Genomic DNA, 24762 nt, shown 5'->3' on the forward strand with positions numbered 1-24762 from the left:
CACCAACCATTGCCCCTGTCAGTGCTGCCAATGACAGTACAAACACACCTACACACCATCTCCTAGAAGTGTGATCATTTAGACTATTCCAGGCCTTCAAGTCTGTAAGAATGGCTTGGGTGGCAGCTATTGGTAAATGTTATTGTATACTGAATTAATAAACAACTGTTATTCTTCTCAGCCTTAAATAAGGCAAGAAGCTGCACCATCTGGGAGCCTGTCAAGTGCCGGTGTTAGCAATTATGTGCTGGTGCCGAGCACCGGAAACCACCGGCTCAAAATAAGCACTGACTAAAGGGGTTACTCATCCACAATTCTTACTAGCTGAAGTAGCTTCGTGTGCTAGCAGCAAATGCTAATAGTATGTTTTGCAGTCAATTTCATGTTCTTAAATATGTTTGTTTCCAACTACGATTTTCTTATCAGCTCGAGGTGCCGTATAAGGCTTTTATGATGCAGAATTTTTACTAGTCTTCAACTGCTGGAGCAGAAAATGGCAAGTCGAGCACAACAGGAGGAGTTTAAGGCTGATGTATCACGATGATGAGAATCCACCATCAAAGCCGGAACACCTTTGTTGGCTGCCATGGTTTGAAGTTTACATAGATTATGGTGATGATGTACAGCCTGGATGGCCCTTGGCACTCAAAAGCTTCAGAGAACATGCTAGTGTCACTATGTGTGTACAAGTAGCTGCAGTGCTTCAGTGCAGTGGACAGGTTAGTCGCCCCCCTGTAAGTGTGGGGACACGGCCTTAAATACTGCATTGGGCTATCACAGCAGAGTAACAAAGTTGTCATGAAGCACTTCTCTATTCCTTTGCCCAGTCAAGATTCCAAAGTGCGCAAGCTAAATGCGCTCAGAAACAGTACCTGGCTCTGCAAGTACCCAATCACTATCAGGTGGGTAGGCCTTAAACGTCAAAGGCAGCAAATAGTTAACCAACTTGCCCATTCTGTGTGAGCTAATCCAAAAAGTTAATGACACTTACACAAAACCATAACTAAACAGGGCTGTCCTCAAGTTTCTTTACGTAAGTATTATTTATGTATGAATTAGAATATGTTCGCAATAAATGATGCAAGTGCCAATGTACGTCTAACTTAAAAATGATTTGCTCTCGAAGCTTCAACTGCATCGAATTATAAAAAAAACAATCCTACAGAGTTTCTGAAACACTTCACTATTAAATACAGAGAACATCAAAGATAGGTGTATAATCGTTGTTTTAAAATGCTAGCCTCTGCACAGCAGAACAGATTTTGGAGCCTGGTGTGACTGTGAAGTAAAAGTAAAAATGTCTCATAAAAACCCTGGAAAGAAGATTACAATTGCCATGTGGAGGCAGAAAACTGAGTTTCCTCACTCTCATTGTTTATTCAAATCAAATAGGTACATAAACTATGTTCACATCATTATATTGGTAAACCAAATTTCATGGACCACAATGACATAGTATAAAATGTAATTGAATGTTCCAGAAAAATAAGGCAAGGGCGAAATCTACTTGACCAGACATGAGAAAGAAATCCACTTTATAGGTTTATACAGTTTTCCTACAGTTTTTTCCTAGATCCAATTGCTAGACTCACCATTGTAATTTAGAAGAGGCCATCACTGGATCGAGATTGAATGTTGTACTGTTTGCTACAGCATGATGCAAGCGTGAATGAGGAGATTAAAACAATAAATGAGGAATAAATACATCACTCCACTGGATTCTAACTGCAGAGTAGGGAGTGGTAAAGGCCCTTGCCTGTGCTAACCTTCCCTGAGGATACATCACATAAGAAGAAGTTTGAAATCACGGGGATTCAAATCAACAGTTCTGAATATTAATCTTTATTAATTCCTTTGAAGGCATATTAGCTCTTAGATGTTTTTAAAAACTGGACCTCCTTTAGAGAAAAAAACGGTTGTTTGAAGTAAATTTAAGATTTCATTACAGCATAACAAGTGAAGTTTGGCTAAACTCCATATGAAATGATAGCTCCTCTCTATTTCCAGAGAATGGGCTATTTACCACACTTCAAGTATTCATGGACAAGCACTATTTACACATGAGGTGAAACATAAGGATTGTGGTCCTCACTGAAACTGAAGAAAAAGTAGTTACGGAGCTTCTGGAAGAAGAACAAGTTACCTGCAAATTCCTATCTTCTTGATTCAGTCCAGGAGCTAGACTGGATCCCAAAAAAATTGAAAGAGCTCTCCTGCACTGCTCAACCCCGTCTTGACACCAGGAACCAGACTGGACATGACTTAACTGAAGTCATATAAGGGCCTTCCAGAGACACCAATGTCAGTTCTGTGGCTGTTTTTTCCACGCCTAAATATGCAAAGAGGCAGCGATGAGGCAAAGTGGGCTGACAATTCATACAGTGCACCAACACTAAAATGGGAGCGATGTAAGTGACCTAGATTATTCCACAAAACAGGGAAGCAGGAGGAATTGGTATGGAATCTGAAGGTAGATAGAGTATCCAACAGAAAGATCATTACTGAAGGAAAATAACTTCTTCCTCTGAAGAATATTTCTACCTGCAGATTTATCAAATCTTGAATCCACACCAGAGCAGAATGTCCAAGGTGGTAGGTCTGAGTCAAACCAACAAGTCCAGTAAAACAGACTGAAAAAATGTCCATCTTTGTGGACTACAGTGTTGAGGCAGTAATACCTGGTGATAAGTGTGGCCCAAAACCCATATTGCAGCCTCACATATGTTCAGAACAGTAACACCAATGTACGTCACCGAAAATGGAGATTTGCCATCCTGGAATGGGCCCCAATGGTTTGGAAGTGCATAACAGATCTTCATACAAAACAACAACCCAGCTAGAGTAGCCCTGCTCTTTTTATCACCCGCATATCCAGTGAACAACTGGTCATCAGTCCGTAATTCCCCAATTCCTGTTCACATAAAAGCTCGTAGCCCTACAAGGATACAAATGGTGGATTCTTTCCTCCACCCTGGTGAGACGAGTAGACTGATAAAAGGCAGGTAGGGTGACAGACTGGCCCACGTGAAACAGGGTAATTACTTTTGGAAGGAATGAAGGCTATTGTCGGCTATGATCATCCCTAGAGAATCAGTGTGCCCTCTATACTGGCCCAGAAATTGATTTAGCTGTTCAATGGGCAGTCAGGGAAGACCCTGTCAAAAAGTCACTCTCCTCATGTAGACCTTCTTTTGCAACAGACATCCATACAGTGCCATCTTCATCAAATCGTGGACACGATATCACTACCATGTGGAAACTTCATAGTATTTTTGAATAACATAAAATATTTTTTGAATACCATTTTAACCAAAAGCAGCCTGGAAACGTGCCAAAGAAGACCGTGCCTCTTGTGCTTCCAGGCTCTTTTTATTTTTATTTGCAAGTGCTGTGGCACTGACCAACCTTGTTTCTGAAGGGAGGCGCCCCACCACAGATACCTGCTGAAGCTTCAACGGGGTATACGGTACCCTTTAAAAACAACTGCAATCAGTGCTATTAAATCTCAAGGTCCCTGCTGGTCAAATGTGCGGTAGTCTACGTTCTGAAAAATGTCTTGGCTGAATTATGTGTGTTTGCATCATGAGCCAATTGAGGTCATCTGATGCAAAGGAGCCTGCATGTGCCTTTGAACATCTGTACTGCCTGTTTTTTAACTCAAACATGCCACGATCTCCAGTTCTGTCCCACTGGGCTTCACCAAGTATCTCAAAAAGAATACTGTAACATTTTCAAACAACAGGTTCACACTAACATATGCACCATTTAGCGTAGAAAGCAGCGGATGTGCAGACTTCAACTGAGTATCTTGCCAAGAACTTGAGAACTCTGAACCCTATAGTTGTAGTGAAATGCAAACCTATTGAGGAAAATATCAGCCTGTAGACAGTAAAACACATTGTGGCACCAATGATGTAGTTCATGTGAAGTGCATACATGTGTCCAGGAACCTAGTTGCTCAGTTGTGCTAGATCTTTGATATTTATGCCTATGGAAGTGCCATACAATTGAGATACGGCTTGACGGTGATCTCAGGGTATCACCTTCTGGTGATATATTAGTTTAGATGTTTGACCTCGTGGCAGCCTTTCTAAAGACAGGGAATACAGGCTGTGTAAAAGGAGAGAGAACACCCCCTTGGCAATCTGTCTTGTGTTATTCTCTGCTTTTGAACTTTTTATTTCACCTTCATCACGTCACTTTTACTATATTGTATGGTAAATTTTGGGTCAAGTCATACACCCTATTTTGTTCAACACTTTCTGATATCACGTAATTAAAGCATGATTTTACACCAGGAATCCTACAATAGACTGTGTATATAGCAAATGTCAGTCAGTCACTTTCTTCTCTTTTGATGCAGCCACTGATTTGGCCCTGTACAAAGGTCTAAAGAGAAGGCAACCTCAGAAACCCTCTCGACTGACAGAGCCTCCACCTGACTTCTTGAATCTCCATTTGGTACCCTCTGGAAATGCCAAATGATTCAATCTTTGACAAGGCATTGCTTTCACATTAAGGGGCTCAAAAAATGGCAGGAATGCCTTTCAGATATCTGTTTGAGCTATCAGACAATGGATCAGAGAGACGTTGGTAGGAGCACAGCTATTCCACGACACCCTACACCTTACATCAGTGGGAAAACCAGACATTGCCGAAGGGCAACAGCAGGTACGTCCAGGAATGACTGTAATATATTTTCCTTCAGCTTGCTTGTGGCCTTGGTGAAAAACACCTTGTCTGATCTGAAAAGATGCCAAAGCAAGAAATAAATGTAATACTCTACATATTGCCAAACAAGTCCCACTCTAATAGCAACCCCTAAGGAAAACTCTGGTCTCCATTAGCAGAGGACATTTGGCAAAAACAATTTAAACTCCAGCACCTAACTAACAAAACATCATGTAATGTCGTAAAGGGTAAAAAAATAATGCTTTATGAAACGTACAAAATAGCACACAAAGAAATTTATTTGAGAAAACAGATGAAAAGGCAGAGCATGATGTTTACAATCTGATACAGATTTCCTGGTTAAAGAGATGTAACATTTAAGAACTGAGGAGCTAAATAGTCACTGCACTTCATACTGGGATTGGGAAAGCTGCTTTAAGTAAAAGATATGTTGCCTGTAAACAGATATTGATTTTTTTTAATTTAAAGTGATTTTTCCTTTCTGTTTGAAGAGTGAACCTAGAATAGGCACCTATTCAGACATATATTTTACCATGTTTATGAAAATATTAGGAAAGCCAGCATACTGGAGTAAACGGGTGTAAATTAAACAAAGGCTTCATTGAAAGGGCAAAACTACATTTACTACCACTGAGACAGAATAGTGTTATAAGCCACTCTTTGTCTTTTTATGTAGAATAAAACTCACTTTATATGACTGTAGAAGGTCCAGGAAAAGATTTAATTTGTCCACCACGTCATTCTCTTCCTGCTTACCCTAGGGATTCAGAGACAAGTGAAGCACACAATGTTGAATATCAGGGCGAACAGATCATATCCTAAACCCGCTCTGCCAGCCAGCTAAATAAAACTACCCTTCCAATGCACATGTTATTGCAACCATTAACACTCACTGCCACAATAGAAAACTAATCTTAGAATCATTAAAAATACAAATAAAGCAAAATTAAACTATAAGACGACAATACAAAACTATAAAATTGAGGTATATAGAGAATAGAGGATAAAAAGGCAACAGTTTACGGTAAAGCCTGAAGTTGGGGCTCTATTACCACAAGAAAATTTATTTTTATTTTTTAAGCTGTGGAGTTAGGATGGGCACTACGCCCACATAGGATACTGTGGAAGAAGTCCTTGTACCAACACTGGATGTCTTCAATAACTTACTAAACACTTCCCAGCACCAACATAAGCAGAGGATTCGTTACACTAGAGAAACTCACCTGCTGGGCAGCTTTGTCAGCAAGCAGAGCAAATTCCACAGACAAACCCTTCAAGGCTTGCTTCAGGGTTGCCCATGTACTGCTACTCAGTGCTGCCCACGAGGGAAGTGGTGTAGTGTCAGAGCCTAGAGCACTGGAAAAAAAATAACTACATAAGAAACACACAGTAAGACAACACGCATCAGCACTCAACCTACATCATTCACCATTTAAGACATGCTTTTCTTTGCTTTGCTTTCTAGTCTTCTGCAATTTGGATACAACACATTATAAGAAATGTTCAGTAAAATATAATCCGTAAAGTTACAGACGTAGTTAATCACATTCCCCAAGACAAGCAGCTTCCTTCTATTATCAACTACAAGGAGTTACTATCACTAAGTGGCAAGTAAAAAAGTATAGCTGAAACATGGGAAAGTCACCACACAAGTGCATGTCGCCTGCAGGACTGCTCAAGAAACAATTCATGCACCCCATGCATGTCTCGCTCTGAGCCCAGTCTAACTGTTCACATTCAGTTACAGACAACCAACAGGGGAACCTGTGGCAGGCACAAGAGTGAGATCTTGTAACATGAAGGGGCCTATACACTATCAGTACTGCAAATAATATGGCAATTAAAAACAAGGTCCGTGATACTAGTTCTCTGTAACAGATCTGCTCTCTGAATTAATTCATACATACATAGTAGGGGGATGTGTGGGATTCATAGACACATTTTAAATGCTTCCTTACATTTTAAAAGTTCATTTAAAGGAAGAGAACATGCCTGATTGAAAGGTGTTCACTTCCTTTAGCCCTGGGATGGGACATCAGCCTCCTGCAACACATTGTTTAGAATATACATAGAGTGGGTTTGGGTCAAACCACTTTCACCCATTGGCTTGTCTGGATCAGCCTCCTTCAGTCACTGGCTAAAGTCTTTGTCAATCATGCTTTAGACCATGGATACTCAAAGTGCGGCCCCCCTGACCTTTATATGCGGCCCTTTACACAGGGCTGCTGTTCACTGGATTCAGCTCTAAAAATAAAAGATCTTTAATAGAGAATCAATTGTTTATTTCGTGGTTAACCGGTGGAAAGGAAGTAACTAGAGAGTCCAGAGCTTCACTTAAGAAACAGGTTCATTTTTAAATACATCTTGCGGCAAAAGTGTAAAAATATAACAGTTGCTTCAAAATTTAAAAAGTGTATTAAGTTAACATGATGACCTTTCAACCTAAGTGTAAGTTATTTTATCATTGCAATGAAAAGTATTAATTTAAAAGTGATAGTTTTCAAACATGAATTCAGAAACATTAATTCTTATCCTACCCTGACAAATATGCCAATAGTGAATTAAAGAGGCAAGTCAGATGATCTGTGCACCATTTGAGTGGCCTGGGCTCCTACTGTACATGAACAATATTATAGTTTTTTAAATCAAACACAGAAGCATATTTTTACAGTGTAGATGCTGAAATTTTGCTGTCATATGTGATAATGACAAAAAGGAGGGAACGTGAAAGTAAGCAATTGTCTAGGATCACACAATTTGGAAACGTGGGGAAGATGAGATTAATCTCAGGTTTCCTAGTTTCATATTGCTCAAATCAGTCACTAGGCGTATATCCTTCACTTCGCCTACCCATACCTAGCAGCCAATCCTTCTAATTCCCTCGCCCGGCCGCTATTCCTCTGGCATCAATGCGGCCCTCGGGCCAATCACAGACCAAACTTATTGGCCCCTGTGAAAATGTTTGTGAGTACCCATGCTTTAGACCATCTCTTCACTCATGCTATTGGCATTTGGAGTATCATTCCACTACCTACAGAGTACTTGTCTTGCAGTTCATATGTGACTATTTTACGCCAAATGTATACTCGACCAGCACACTTTTTGTCAAACAATTATTTTTTCGCACATGCGTGGTTTACAGAATGGAGACCATTTTTCTAACTGCAGCAGTTTGCTTTCTGAATGATTTCCTCATTACCCAACAAGGTCTCTCAATTCCATTTATGTTTTGCAGTCATATTCAACAGCCACTGTGGACTCAGGGCTCAAAATGCAATCGAAGCAAAAAAAGCATTTTGGAGGCTTCTGTGCAATAATGTGTGCACCAGATGAGACCCAACAATGCCCGAGCCACCAATACCATGCCATCACACATAACATTAACATCAATACCAACAATAAAAACCACCACCACTACTAATACCACCATCATAATACCAGCATCCCCACCAATACCAAAGTAGCACTAACAATACTATTCCCTGAATATCACCACCAGTATTTATACCACCACCAATACCGTTATCTAGATCACTATACCTCCAATAAAATATCCTCCAGATGCCGCCAGAATCACCACTGATACCACCAATATCACACAACCACTATTAATACCACACCATAAATATCAACAACCATTCCACAACCACCAATACACCTAAACCGCCAATGGCACCTCTAAGACAATAATACAACTACTACCACCACCACCTCACAAATACCACTACCACCAATACCACCACCACAATACCAACATCCCACCGTTACCACTAGTAACATCACAACAATACCGGCAATAATACCCTGACTATGCCAAGCCCACCCCCAACACCAAACCACCACTACCACCTGGCAGTTGTTTATTACTTTTCTGGAGGCATGTTAAGATATAGGAAATTAGTAATGGTTTCTTAAATGGTTGACATGTCAATGCATACTGTTCCATAGCCTCCAAAATGTTAAAGTAGAAGTCTGAAATTACTTTGATTAGGGAAGGGGTGGAGGGGTGGTGGTGAGAGACACTTTATCGTGACGAAACATGCAGAGTTCACCAGTGTAATGTGCCGAAAGCTCACTTAGTAATCAATCAAAACAGGTACATTCCATAAAAATAATAGACATCTGCCTTGTGTAAGACTGAAAAGGGGACCATTTTACGTTGGAGAAAACAATATTCAATTCACAGTATCTGGGTAATTTTTTTACGTCAAAAAGATATTTAAAAACAACCAGAGAACCTTTAATCACTTGAATCATGGAAAAGCGTCTGAGAGAAAAAGAAATTTGATATGCGTAATGGCATGCAAATGTGCTTTAATACAGGAAGCCAGATTTTGTTTTATGAAGAAAATAGGTTAGTACATTTAACATTGACCATTTGTTAGGATTCACTTCTTCATGAGATCACACAGTCTTGTGGAAAATCACTTTATTTTTTTTTAAGGATGTTTAGGAGGTCATGTGGAATTAGAAAAGGACTGGAGCACACAGAGGTAAATGCCCATAGCAGCGGTATAAGATTGTAAAACAAAATCCCGCAATTAGTGGAGTGGGACACGTTCCAATTTACCACAGTCTTGAAAGGATCTTATTTCCTGTTCCAAAAATGACAGCTTCTGCTGAGGAGGCATGTATAATGAAATCCTTATAATAACAGAACCAGTTGTTTCATAACATATAACCAGAAAAAGCTGCTCGGCGAACAATAGCACGTCCATTCGGCCTATGTGAAGTGCCATCGGATTTGTACAAAAGAAGTACTTTTCCAAGTCTGGGGCACTCAACATCAGCTGTACATGATCCCCCTGCACCTCTTGTCCTACACTGCCACAAGTGGGATTGGCTGAGATGTGTATCGTAGGTCCCAAGACTAGCTAAACCTAGAGGTGACCACTAGGGAACAATTCAAAGTGCAGAGTAAGACACTAATTGAAGCCACTTCCTGTTCTGAGCCATGGAAAAGCGGTCCACAAATGAAAACCTCAATTTGGAGAAGACCTTCTCTGTTACCTCAGGGTATATCACCCACTTGTAGTCATCCTGTGAGAGGTGACCTAAGAGGATTTGCCCTCACATTTAGAGGGCCTAATATTATAGCCACTACTGACGAGATTCTCCACAGCTGCACCTATTATCAAAGGAAAACTGCTTTTAAAGGAAGAGTCCATGACTACAAATTGACCTCTGCTGATATAGTAGAAGCTGTGGTATAGTCCGACAGAATCTCACTGGTGATCCATGAGTAATAGTTACAATACTTTATTTGGTCACAAAGACCATAAAAGTAATATAAAACACTACAATAAATTACAGAATATCATCATTAGAGCACTAAAATTGCAGGATAAAAACACTTGATTATAAAAGTTAAAAATACAAGCATAACCCTCCCATGGAGTGGCATGCCCCAGGCATGTTAATTCTTGCAACTCAATACAGTATACAGATACATGGCCACCTTGGTTACTCTGATCGACCAGAATTAATAAAGGGCTAGTGTTACAATAGCAAATCTAGGCTAAAGCCAGTTAAAAAAGACAAAATAAGCAATCTAAGAAAGCAATATTGAGACCCTCACGGGTGAGTAGCCGCATTTCACAAATACTGATTGATTGAATCAGTTAATCTACATCACGGTCTTCCAGTTCTAAGTAAACCAGCTAAAATTTAGATTGGTGCCAGATTGTACAAGAGCAGCATATACTATTAGGTTTCCAGAGTTTTCCTGGTCGAGCCCATTGCAAGCAAACGGTTGCCCAACTCATATATGAACTAAAAATACAAAAAGCGGGAGAATAATGCCCGAACTCCAAGTTGAGGCTATAAGGTTTCAGCCATTTTGTTCTGGCACGGTTATACAGCGGACAGCTAAATAAAACATGTTCACTGGCTTCCACTTGATCTAAACATAAGGTACAGAATGTTTGTCTTGGCCCAATACGGGTTCACCTTGTCTAAGTAAACTTCGAACTTCGGAGAAGGGTTGTTTTTTTAAATCAAAAACCTTCCAGTAAGGCTGTCACTATCCGAGTTCTATGAGTATTCGGCATTTATATACCCCCAAAATAGTTCCTCCAAGAGAACTTTGAAGAGGAGTTAATAGAGGAAGGGTTGATCCACAATGCTTCCAAGCCCATGGTATACAGCCATTTTCTTTTTTTTAACATAGTTCAGCTATGAGGTCAGCAGGTTCCTATCCTTCTGCGAAAGTTCCCAGTGGCCTTGTCTACAGGTTTCCAGTTCCGGAGCGGACCAGATCCTAACCCAAAAGACCATAGGTCTCAGTGCTGCCAGGTCATCAATCCAGTACAAGGACAAATCAAGATCTACAGGTACAAGTGGAGTGGACTGGTGTGAGCAAAATAAAGCTCTTACAAAATGGTTTTCTCTAACGATAAGGGAATCTAAAGAAGCCACACCCCAAACCTCTGCCCCTTAGAATGAAGTCTTCTGAACAGAAGCCTTGTACACCAGGGCCCTCGGGCAAGCCGCCCTGTGCATCCTTCCAATAGAAGCGGATCAGGCAAGATGATGGCCCCACTATTCTCAATGTGGGCAGACCACAACAAGGAGATACATATTCTGATTTACAAGTGATCTAAATGATGAACTTCCTCAAGCAACATACCCTCAAGTGTTTAATTCCTTTGAAACGACCTGTGTGGTCTTACGCTCATAAATTTAGTTTTCCGAACATAATTCTCTAACCCCCTAAGAATGCAAAAGTCTCGGAATTTGTTTAATAAATTTTGAATTTCCACAGGGGTTCTTAAAATAAACAGAGTATCATCAGCAAACAGCATCCTGGGGATAGTAACACTACCAAGATTAGGGGCATCGTGGATACAATTGGTTAAATATGTCACATATATAGGGAGAAGAGTGTCAGCATGAAGATGCAACCCTGCCGAGCCCCTCGTATGACACTAATCCTCTCTGTTAATGTTATATCCTTGCCCCACCTTACTTGAGCATTATTATTCTTGTGGAGTCTCTCCAAGATCCCTACTAAGGAAGAAGGTGCACTCATTGACCCGAGAGAGTCCCAGAGATAAGGTTTGGGAACCAGATTGAAAGCACCCCTCCAATGAAGGCAACAGAGATGGCCCTTCTGGATCTTAGTATATTGTCTGAGAATCTACACAAACCTGAAGACTTGGTCCACTGACCCAGCCTTGGATCTCAACCTAGCCTGCAAGGGGGAAAAGAACATGTTCATCAAAAATCCACTCCTGAAGTTTGGCTGAGACCTGGGGGAAAAACACCTTTTGGGGATGTCAATTAAGCTAAGCTTAATAGACCTATCATTGCCAGGATCGGATGTGGCGCCCTTCTTGAAGATTGTTATAATGACAGCTCCCCTCCAAGAGTCAGGAAGAGGGGCTCCTGCCATGATGCGGTGAGTCAGGATGTATATATATGGGACCCAAATCTTTAACTCTGAGAGATACAGGTCGCCTGGAATGCAATTAACAACAGGAGCTTTCCCAGGCTTCAAAGACTATTGCCTTCTTGGTGTCAACAAGGGAGAAAAAGTCTACACCAAGCACCGTGTAATTGCTGTTAACCCATGTGTATGACTCACTACTAGGGAGCCACTCTAGGGAAGAAGAATATAAGTTAGTGAAATGTTGGACCCATACCTGTTGTTGAAGATGATGAACAGTTGGGGTACGTACATCAAGACTACCAAGGGCAATTATATGCCAACAAGAATAAGTGTCTTTCCTATAGGAAGCTTCTAGCAGATCCCAGCTCTTTTTGGTAACCGCTAGTACCTCCTTATAAATGGCGTCTGGCCTCATGAATCAATAGGGGGCTTAAGATTTTGTAGCAATTAACAACCAGACTTTGGCCTGTCTGCAATCCCTAGAAACCCAAGGGGCCGACTAGGTGGCAGCTCTTTTCAAATTGCCAGTACCCACCGCAACCTTAAAAAGCAGGCTTAAAGAGCCAAACAGTTGGCCATTAATGCTAGCAATAGGAATACCATGCAGATCAACATCCTCATATGGTGTGAGCCTTAGGGCGAAAGGATCATAAATTGAAGCAAGCCTCGTAGGGTAAGAACATGTTTTTAACCACTTAAAAGCTCTCCAAGAGTTCCAAACAATAACATTCTTATATGCCCTGCTCTGGTCATTGGACTCAACCAACTCCAAATTAAGCGTTAGAATCAGAGGATTGTGGTCACTCTATATTGATTCCTCCAGTCAATCCCATACATTGAGCGACAAAATTATATAATCAATTCTACTTTTCAGTGTACCTCCACAAAACCTGTAAGCCCTGCCCATACCAGAAACAGCTCTACCATTACAAGCCCACACCCTATGGACGTTAGTAAGCAGAGCTTGTTGTGCTGCCTCAGCGATCTCTGATACTGGAGGAGCAAATGATTCGTTGGCAATGATTAGCACCCATAACTTTAACATTTATGTGCAGATGTTGTAGAGACACGGACCAAAGGCTGTAACCTAATTTCGCCCAAATAGGCCCTTCAACCCAGTGAGAAGATCTCTCTGGCCTGGGTAGCCTAAGGAGGTTAGAGCAGTCCCACACACACCCAAGCAGAACCTGATGCATCAACCAGAAAATATGCAGCGGAGCTGATAAAAAAATCTTTAGAGTTGCAGCCATGCATCCTCCAACATCATTGAAGGGCTCTTATCCACCAATAGGAAGGAGGCCCCCAACAGGATGCATGCGGTCAGGAGGCCCAACAGGCACAATACCTGCAGGACCAAGATCTGGACATGAGTCAGATCTAACTGACTCAACAGAGGCTTGTGTTATGCACCACTCCACTAAAAGTTAGCCTATGTGTGGGAGAGTGAGGATCACTCCTCTCTTTATCGGGACCAAAAAGTAAATTGATCCACACCCTGTGCTGGTTAGCAAGCTCTGAAAGAAGAGAATGGTCGGGTGGGGAATATCTGAAAGGAAAAGTGTTGCACTTGCAGAGCAGCTGTAGTACTCGGTGGTTCACTGTGAATACCTCCTAATCTAAGATAAAATGGAAGACCTCCCTCTCACTGGAAGGTGATACTGTAAAGGGAGGGGGCGACAGTAGGGTTTGGAGACTGCTTCTGCTGACACCTTGCAAATATACTCTAGCTCCGATTTGCTGTGGCAGTAGGACAGTCCAAGACAGCTGCTGTCGAAAGGACTGCATCACCCCACAACAATCATGGAACTTGTTATACTGCTGGAGAAAATTGCCAAGCAGGACTGGTCTAGCAGAAGGCACAAGCCTTACAACTGCTGTTCTTGAAAGATTACATGGAAGAATCTGCCTTCTTCCAAAATAGCCACTCATCATCAAAGGGCATGTCCATGAGCACAGCGTGGAGATCTGAAATTTCTGCCTAAAACATCTTATCATGTTGAGGCAGTGTGACAGGTGCAGCTATACACCCAGCAACCATGTCCATGGGGATGAGGCCACACTTCAGGATCAGTTTGAATGCATATAGGCCATCACACACCAGGTCAGAGAATGGTTTCCTCGTATGTTCTGGCAGACTCCCGTGGAGAGTTAAACTGCTGGAAGCAAACCACTTCCCACCCAATATATCCAGTTTCTTGTATTCATTATCCGCAGGAACGGAGGGAATGCAGGACATCAACAACCAGACTTTGTGATGGTTGCACCAAAATGGACAGTCACCCGAAGCAGGAGAGTGGCAGCTAGTAATACACATATACAATGCTAGAACAAAAAAGGGTTTCTCTGCGCACCATTATAGGGTCTAAGAGAGCAACTGAAAGAAAGGGGGTGATGGGGAAGAAACATATATTACCCTGATGGATCGCTGGAGCACCCCTGTAGTTGTGATCACCTTCCAGTAAGTGATCAAATGTAAGACGTCCCTCTCACCTGAATATTATTATCACAAAAGTGGGTGGTTAGGGGAAAGATGTCAAGGGAGTTTGGCGAATGCTGCTGCCAACATCTCACAGAACCAGCCCTACCTCCAAAGGGATGGTACATCTCCAGTGATGCATGGGTGGGCTGAGACGGCTGATGGTGATGAGACATCATCATGGCTGGCCTGGCCTAGTGGAAGAGATATAGCTCTCATGTACCTGAAAGTTACGAGGCATCTGCGTTTTTTTCGCAAAGCTGCTCATTCTCAAACAGCATGTTCATGAGTGTAAATTGGGCATCTCCCAAAAATGCTGTGGAATGCATCTAATTATATTAAACCAATATGACCCATTGACCAAGCAACAGGGCCTGTGGTGTTGAAGCTAATCTTCAGGATCAGTTTTAATGCACCTAAGTCATCACTAACTCAGTAAGGAAATGGCCTCCTCAAATATTCTGGAAGGCCAACAACGGTAAATTCTGACAATTCCCTAACTGTATGAGCAAATCATCTTAAAGGGCCACCTGCCCTTTAGCTGTGTGGAGAGAGAAACTACTAAAGGCAACGAAACTTGGCACCCAAACATTTCGTTCCTTCTATTCCTTATCTCGGGGAACCAAAGGGAATACATTCAAGACATAAGAACAACCATATTCTCCGATGGTTGAGCAAAAAGTGTGTATCACAAAGAGCAAAGTAGTGTCCTCTGGCGCTATGTCTGTGCACTGCTGGGACCGATTTGGGAGGATGCAAAAGTAGATGGCCCACTTTCTCCTCTCCTACCCCCGATCCCCTCAAGAGTTCGGTTCATATGTGCTGAGGTACAGAAGCGATCTCCAGGACCTCAGCACCTCTTCCATTCCATTTTTCCTAAACACAGATTTCACAGAACGCCACTCCAATGAGTCAAAGGCCTGGACTTCAAGTGTAGTTGGCCCACTGTTGCAAAATAAGTGTGGCATATTCTATGTACTTGTGGTCGAATCTTTCACTTAGATTAGGTCCTGACATGTATGGGAGCAGTTAACTAGCTATAATTTGCAGCAGTTTTTTGTGTTAGTGTTTAGCAATGATAGTGGTCTATTCGAGGCACACTGGGATTCCAGCTTACTAGTGGAATTAATGTTGCTTCTTTCAGCTTTGTTTATACTTGTCCAATAAGCCCTGAGGGCATACATATTGTATGAGAGGCCAGAATATCCATGGATTCTTTATAGAATTCCACCATACAGCCATCATGTTGACACTTGCCATGTTCTTGATCACCTCTATATTATCTTCTACAGTTATTAATTGTACAAGTGTTTCCCTGTTGCCATTCTCTAGCCCAGCTAAAGTAATTCTGCCTAGATTTTTTGTCACCCTGTACACTATGAAGTTCAACTGAGATGTAGTTGTTTATCCTATTCCCTGAAGCAGTATAATATGCCAGGAGAGTCATAGATTGTCTGATTATTTGTTGCTTCTATGTTCCTAAGCTCTCCTCGGCCCACAACGATCACAGCTTACTGGCTAATGTTTTACCAAAATGTTCGGCCGCTCCATCGTTCTGAACTACCACATATTTACCACAAATTTGACTTCCAGGCCTACTTCCTCTAAAATCTCCACAAGCCTAGAGTGTACTTCCTGTAGAATTTCGACACCTGCAAATGACACATCTCCCAGTTCTAATTCTCAGGTCTCTTCTTCTAGCTTATCACGCCTGGATAAAACTGATTTGATGATGCCTGCTCTTATTCTTTGTCTGCCACCAGATTTTTGTTTGCCTAGAAGTATTCCTGGATTTTCATTCAGACTTCTATTTTAAACGCTGCATCAAGAAGGACTTTGGACAGGAAGCAGCATATTTCGATATGCTGAGTTGCTGTAGGTATTTTCAATTCTAATATAAGAGGAACATAATCAGACGTTGTTTGTGACATGTGTCTGCATTCTACCCATGGGCACGTCTCACGAGTCCTTTCAGTAGTTTATGCAAAATTACCTTGTGCATGGAGTAGAATGAATATTTTTTTAAAAATTGTGGGCTTTTTCTATCCAGATGTAGATTAATTTTTCCCGTTCCACTATCCTCTTTAAACTTTAAGCCTATATAAGTGAATTCCTTCGTTTTGTATTTAATCTGTTTAGTTCGACATGGAGGATGGCATTCAAATCACCACACCACAGTATAGTGTGGGGCTCCATTTTGTGACATAATGCTGAAGGTCAGGGTAAAACTGTGTAATATTAATGTTGAGGCTGAGCACATTAGGTGACATTGATTCCCTCAATTTTACCAAGCACTATTAAATGCAGCACTCCAGAATAAGGTAAGGTCTCATGTATTTTTCAATCGGAGGTCAGGATGGACTGCTCTCCAGAGGTTCTACCCCTACCATGCTCCTCTTTGGAGGGTTATGGAGCAGGGCAGGGTGGGGGAGTGTTAGGGGAATAAAAAAAAAAAAAAAAAAAAAAACCCTTATCCACGGTTCCCGATTCTGGCCGCCTCTGTCGTTCTTCTCTTCCCGGCAGTCACTGGGGCACAAAGCACATGCTCCCAATCAAGACGTGGCTCTCATGTTATAGCAATCATGAGAGCAGTGCCGGGATTGAGCTGAGCGGGCTGGTCTGGTGCTTGCTTAGGCACATGGAGCATGTGACATTTCGCCACCCGGCTGTGTAACAGAGCTGGGTTGGAGAAATGTAAGTGTGCATGTCGGTCTGGCCGGCTTAAGACAGCCGACTAAACCGACATTCACACTGTACAGTGCCCACCCATCCTCCTCCCTCCCATGGCCCAGCCCCAGACTTGCATGGCTCAGTTGGAGGCTGGCTCAGTTGGAATTAAAAATAAAATGATAATGAAATTGTTTTATCATCATTTTATTTTTCATTTGCTTGCGATGGGGGGGGGTGATCTTGGCACTGCTCCGCTATTACGGAGGAGCCGACCCTGGAGCTTGCTGGGATTTCAATCAATATCATGCCTCTGTAGTCTCTGCTCCTGGCCCAGGTCATACACTTGCTCCACACAACCGCATGAACCACAGAACTTAATTCCTCAAAGAGATTCACTAAGGCTTTTCTCTTGTTAGCCTGATGTTTGGGCATCTGTTTTTGAACGAGTCTTCAGTGAGGGCCATCATTTCCTGACAACCATTCTGTTACTTCATGTCATATACAGGTGCCACCACCATGTTGATTATTCTGCCAGAATGCCGTTCCCTCCTGCATACCACTGTGGTCTGCATCTGACTAAGGTAACCACCAGTCATGCCCCAAGTACCAGACACACCATCACTTCTGGGTAGTTTCACTGTTTATTTGCAGTTTGAGGATGTGCCCAGTATTCCCTCTCCTCCTAGTTCGGATAGGCCACGTAGGCCAGGGTGACTTGGTTGCTTTCAGATATGTCAGCATCTCAATTTCTTTCATTTGCAGAACCTTCTTTCACTCAGACGATTGCCTAGAGCATATGATGGCCTCTGGTGATGTGCAAAGTACAGGAAACTTAATGAATTTTCGAAATTGCTAAAGGAGCCACACTAAGTTGTGGCCATCTTGGTCCTCAGCTTGCTTTAAGCCCCGACCCCCTGCCTCCCCCCAATGTTGTTGACAGTGACAGAATTTGTTGGTGAGACACCGAGAAAGAAATGCAGACTGTATCTATGAGACAAGGAAAAACAGCAACTGACTGTAGTGCACTGGTTTGTGCCTAATATACTTTGGTGACGCAGTGTCTGGAAGGGGGCTTTGGCTAAAGCTGCATGGCACCACCAGGAAGCACTGGAGGGCCATTTCTGGGGAAAATAATGTCCAGACCAGTCTGAAGAATGGAAGGCGTACCATTAGGTAAGGAATATGTAGCCATCAGCACAAATATACTCTTCAGTAACTCTTTCAATGTATTGGTGCTCATTTGATCTGACAACAATATCAAGTGACACAAAAATAAATGGAATACCTCTTTTTGTCATACTAGCATGCAAAGAGCAGAAATTCACACATAGTTAACCCATTTGACTCCGTACATGAGACTTTACTGCGACTTGCCTTAACTCCTTCCCAAACATTAGAAGATCTGCAGCATTCTCAATAGCTCGAGATGCCATTCTCTCTGCTCGGTCTCTTAGCTTGTAAAAGCTGTTGTAGATATTCCGAATAAGCTCTTTGCTTGCAGCAAACTGTATTTGGATATCAGCTGGGAGAAAATCCTAATGCAGAAACCAAAAGCTTGATAGTTAAAATCATAAAGATGTCAACAGATAGAGTGTCAAGTCATCAGTCAGAAGTTTGCGAAATGGAAATACCAGGAGAGTATTCATTAAGCATTTTATTTGGTGAGTGAATTATGGTTTGCATGACAGGGGTTCATGTTTTGCAGAACTAGGCATAACAAGGTAATTTCAGGGGTTTTCAGTTTTATTTTGTAATAATTTCCGCTTTAACTGTGGCCTTTTAGGTGTATTTCAGACGTCATACTAAACAAACATTAAGTTGTAATGAACCACGCTGCATAACTGCATTCTGAGTGTATGGGTGCTCTTACTGGGCAAAATACAGTGATACAAAATTTCAAAAGGGACATGCAGAATATTTCCAGATTTCAAAGAAATTGCATCTTAATGACAGTCTAAGCTGAACTTCATTTTTCCCATTTGTTTAATTAGTAATAGGAAAATTCAAATTGCAGTTGGGGCCCTTAATAGCTCAACGTTGCAGGAAATGCTTCAAACAACTAAGTTAAGCCATTGCTCATTGTTTAATTAGCCGTCTGTTTGTGAAAACCAATTAAAACCCAAGCACTGAAAATGCAATATAAATGCAAAACGCACACCATAACTCGCACCACCACATGGCTGGCTCATGGAAAACAGCCCCCCCCCACTCCCCAGAGCCATTGACAAAGTGGTGTATTGAGCATGGCGAGAGAAGTGACATACATTGTGCACTGCACACAGCAACTGATGAAATTCAGTGTTTTTTTCTGATTTGTATTTGATGAAGCATTACTAATCTTTAACTGCGTGTTTTCAGTGAATTTCTTTTTTTATGATGTACTGCAATCATCTGCCATGCACCCATTCAGCGCTGTGTATCATTCACCATGTAAAGCAGGAGTTGCAGCCAACCTGAGCTGCACACGGCTTATGGCAGCTGGGTTGGCCACAGGGCCTGGCATTTGATCGAACCATAATTTAAAGAAATGTTGCTTGGCTTTTCTAACTTTCTGAGTCTTTAAGTAGCAGTGAAAATCCCTCTCACATCTAATGAATAAAGATGATTTCTGAATAAAAGGTTGGATTCTGAGAGGATACGGGCAGAGATATGGTGAGGTTTGCAAGGTACACACATTTACTACACTACATTAGGAATAAATACTATCTGCTCATGACCACCCTTTTCCTATCAAATGTGGTCCCAAATTTGAGACTTTAGGGCCTGCATATTAACTGGCTTAAGTAACTGCCACCAGAAAGGGATCTTTCCATTTAAGATGTTACAACAAGGATCTGTTCATGGTTGACAAGGAAATGGGGTGTCTTTTAAGCGGTATATCTGCAACTCACTATATTGGGTGACCATGAAGAAGACCTTTTTACTGGAGGCACTCATTCTTAACGCCTACCAGTAAATCCTTAATCACAAACTGCAGGCAAAGCCTAAAGGTCCGGTCTTTGGGCTTGGTCAATATGTTTTGCCGGTGCTACCCAGTATCAGCAAAAACAAAAAGAAAATTGTAATTGCAGATACTGAAGAGCACTGGCCAAAAAACACAAAAAAGAAGACTTCAGTGTGCTGATGAATAGATGCACATGCATGACCATGCATGTGTGACTATGCGTTATCAGTCAGCAACATTTTGGCTTTTTCTAAATTTAACATTCAAAGATAGCAAAGTCCATCTTGGAGTGGCAAAAAAAAGAAATTTATTAATAAAAGCTGTGTGAAAGCACATTTAGAGAAAGGCCCAATAGTAAGCCGCAATGGGAAGGCCCTCTTACAAGTATTCTTTTAAAAAGGGAGAGAAAGAAAACACATGTTGGGAGCTCAGACTGAACTGGAATGTTTATCCGCTTTTCTGAAGCAAAGCAATATAGATTTCTAATTCATACCTTCTTGCAAGAACATTTTCGATTCTGTAAAATACTATAAGACATAGGGCCTGATTACAACTTTGGAGGACGGTGTTAATCCGTCCCAAATGTGACGGATATACCACCTACCGTATTACGAGTTCCAAAGGATATAATGGACTCGTAATACGGTAGGTGGTATATCTGTCACATTTGGGACAGATTAACACCGTCCTCCAAAGTTGTAATCAGGCCCATAGACTTTTATTATTGATGCAGATAACTAGGCATATATATATGTATATGAGTCCAGAGATCCCTTAAACGTAGGTCTCACAATTTACAACTGAATTTCAAATTGGGTCATGAGTCAGGTTTTTTTAAAATTTATTTTTTACATCTATTTTATTGTTTTCAGCACAAGTATTCAGCAATGAACGCAATTAATAGAGCATCAAGATGACACCTGTTCTGTAATAACATAATAGGAGAGTAACAAACTAGGTCTAGGTCCGAATAGTAGGATTTACATTAATCAATAAACAACTGTACCAAAAATTGTTGGTGTTTCTGCAATCTTATCTTTTTGATGGAGTCAGCTACCCCACTTTCCAACAACTGTGTACTGGTGGATTGTGGTGCAGTACCATGTGATGTAGTATGCATTCCGGACGTTTGTTTTTGTGGAATGTGCGAGTTTTTGACTTGTCAACTATCATATCTGTTATTATGATTACATAACCCTGTGATATCTTCTGGTGGCCCGATATCTCTATCGCAACTCTGTCATTCAGCCCTTAATTTGAACTGATCAAGCAACGGTCTCCCAGCGCGGGTGTGTTATGTGTGGTTACCTCATTGTATTCATGCAGCGGTGATCGGGCACCCCTCTTCTCTTGGCCCCCTATGCAGTTTGTCGAACTATGGAGGGAGAGAGCAAATGGTGCAGGAGGTGGGGGCAGGCAACGCAGGCGAGATACCCCCTCCCCCGCATGTATGCTCCGTACTATCAGGTTCACGGCGGGCGCTCGTCATTCTTAACCTCTAGTCTCGTGACAAATGCTTCGCAGGCGCAACATCCCGTGCGGGTCTGGCCTCTGTCTTGCAGCCTGCGTAATACTGGATTCTCCGTATGCGCCCATCATAGTGGGCTCATGAGTCAGTTTATTAATCTATCTGGACATTTGTAACTCATATTAGAAATCCTCATACAGCATCAATTAATATGTCAAGGTGTACACTGCACTAGCCATTATCCCTTTTATTTGGAATAAAAATATTTAATGTATTTAATAAACGTAAATGAAATTCAGAAGTCCTGTGAGGTGGAAGTAACAAGGCACTTTCCTTATTCAGATGTGTGAAACAGACTAAACAATTTTGGGATGAACATACCACAAACTGATTTGGCACTACATATGCAGAGTTAAAATAATAACAAGTTCCTACAATACATTCCCATGCTTTCAAAGATGCAATCTAGGTCAATTTTAAAATACAATCAGTTTGTTCTATTATTACATTATTCAATAGTGGAAAATGGGTTTACTTTTTAAAACAAGCATTAGCAAAGCCAATAATTCTCACCTTTGGGAACTACTGAGTTTGCCAAGGCCTTATGGTGCTGCTGCACAGCAGCGGTTCCTAAGCTCTGGGGGTCCACAACAGTTATTTAGGGGTCCGCACTGCTTAGAAAGTTAAGTAATATTAACAGAATAATAAAGTGTATCAAAATAAAGAAGAACATTTTAAAATTGAAAATGTTTAAACATTTAGTAAATGTGAAGGAATCTGAAATTGTTTACCGAAATTTAAGTTAGTGTCCTCACATTGATTCGTGGGAGCATTGGAAATGCATCACAGACTAGAACATGGATGATGGGTTGCCTCAGTTTTTATTTTTTTAAATAAATGTAATTGGTATATAGAAAGAAAACACTGGGAGAGCCCATAGGCCATCAATGCACAGTAGTCCAATTTCAGTTATCAATAACCGTATACAACCCAATTGCCCATCCCAGGCACACAACACCCCTATCCCTCCCCATTTCAACTCAGAACCCCTCTCCCCATTGTGCAGATCAATAACATGCTTTTGTTTACCTAGTCTCCCACTGTGAACAGCTAATTCACCCATTGGATAACGAACCCCGGTCTGAGCGATCTACCGCAACTATCCCTCCTGTCTCTACTCTATGTTGATCAAGACAGGGAGTTTGTAGGGGGAGAGACCATTTGTCTGAGTTCCTCAACCAGCGTCGCACAAGCCCTGGCCCCATCGGAGGGACAACCTCTTCGGAGGGCCTCCAAGGTCAACATTTCTCCTTCATAATCTGTCCATGTCAGGAGTTCCTTGCGCCATGCTAGTCCCTGGGGGGCCTGAGAGGATTTCCAACAGTCGTGGCTCGCGGGGATTCCTGGAGGCGGGGCAGGGTGGCACATAATAATTGTAATTTATTTTTAAAAAATGTTTTAAAAAAAATCCTTACCTCGCTCTTGCGCCGCTCTGTACTGCTCCTCGGTCCTCTGCAGGCTGGAGGCACAGGCTCCCAGCCTGCCCTGCGGCCAATCCTGACCAGCGTCAGGATTGTCTGGGAACGTCCAGCTAGGGTGTTGCCAGGCAGACTGGGAGCCTGTGCAGGCTCTCTCCAGACCCGAGACGGCCGGTCAAACACAGATGCGCCCTGAGGTGAGTGCACAGGGCACTCCCCTCTGCTCCTCACCCCCAATGCCCGCCACTTTCACAAGGAAGGGATAATAAACAGGGTTTATTATCCCTTCCTTGTGAAAGAATTTGCAGCGGTTGCTGCTGGCGGTGTGGGGGAGGGGTGACATACCTCCACCCATACGGAGGAGGTGCCCCTGATTTCCAATTATGAGTAATCTCCTGCTTGGTCAATATGAACCCCAGATCCATGAATTTGCTGGATGTTTAAGTCTTCGAGGTGGGCAGGAAGTCACTTATACAGTAGGCGGGTCTCTAGGCACCTCTCTTTCCACCAATGTCGAGAGAGAGTCCACAAACTTCTGCCAGTAGCGAAGAAGTTGAGGACATCTCCAAAGCATATGAAGGAAATCTGCTCCTAGTCCCTGCCAATTATTATTGTGTAGGAGGACCGTTAAATAATCAAGTGGGACCTAAGAATATGGGCGCTTGGTTCTGGTTCTTTGTAGGCATCTGCGCCAGCAATACGCCACCACTTAATGTTCCTTTGTTGTGCATTGCTGTGGATCCCTCATCCCCAAAAGGAGCTGAAGTAGCTGAGAACCAGCCGGTGTTCCGAGTCACCTTTCATTAGGAGGGTTCTGGCGGCTCCTCACCCATTGCGTGAAGTATTGCAGCTGTGCCGCTATGTAGTAGTCTTCAAAATTCGGTGCTGCTAACTTACCCAACGCGGTAGGTCACTGCAACATGGAAGCCCCACATGCTTGCGGCCTGCTCCCCAGATAAAGGATAGAGTCAGGGAGTCTATTTCCTTGAAAAAGGCCTGAGGGATTTTATTAGGCAATGCGGTGAAATAATAGAGGAGTCGAGGTCGCATAACCATTTTCAAAAGCGCCACCCTCCGCATCACTGATAAAGAGAGAGTGCTCCAAAAGTCCATGGTCCCCCCTCAGGGAACCAATTGCCTGTACGATGTTGCCTTCTACGACATCGGAGGGGGTATGATGAATTCTCAGTCCCAAATATGCAATGCAATGTTGCTACCAGTGCAAAGAGTCCAACTATACAGGGGGCATGCCCCGGCGAACCAGGAACAGGCTGCTTTTCATCCAGTTGACCCTAAGGCCAGATATGTCAGTGAATGTTTGCAGCAACTGCTGGGCCCCTGATAGGTCCTCCCTACTGTCCTGAAGGAATAACAGAAGGTCATCTGCGTAAAGCGCAATATGTTGACATTCTGACATCACTCTGGAGCCGTGATAATCACCGCCTAGGCAGGCTCAGAGCGGAATGGGTTCCATCGCTAGGGCGAACAGTAATGGTGAGAGGGGGCACCCCTGGCCAGTGCCACGTTCTCTCTCATAGATTGGTGATATATGTTTGCCAGTCATAACTCTAGCACCGAGGCCTCATAAAGCAGCTGGTCCCAATTGAAGAACCCACTTCCCAAGTGGAAACACGTAATCACCTT

The 24762-nt window shown here is 42.4% G+C and overlaps 1 protein-coding gene across 1 annotated transcript in view; it reads right to left on the reverse strand.

Moving 5' to 3' along the window:
- SNX8 (sorting nexin 8) overlaps positions 1 to 24762 on the reverse strand; it is a 179744-nt gene that overhangs the window by 26202 nt on the left and 128780 nt on the right. The window contains exons 6-8 of the mRNA XM_069209940.1: positions 18603 to 18763; positions 5916 to 6048; positions 5381 to 5449 (exon numbers count right to left, since the gene is read on the reverse strand). Of these exons, the coding sequence (XP_069066041.1) occupies positions 5381 to 5449; positions 5916 to 6048; positions 18603 to 18763 (363 nt within the window). The remainder of the gene's footprint in view (positions 1 to 5380; positions 5450 to 5915; positions 6049 to 18602; positions 18764 to 24762) is intronic.

This window comes from Pleurodeles waltl, chromosome 10 (assembly GCF_031143425.1).
Source record: "Pleurodeles waltl isolate 20211129_DDA chromosome 10, aPleWal1.hap1.20221129, whole genome shotgun sequence".
NCBI lineage: Eukaryota > Metazoa > Chordata > Amphibia > Caudata > Salamandridae > Pleurodeles > Pleurodeles waltl.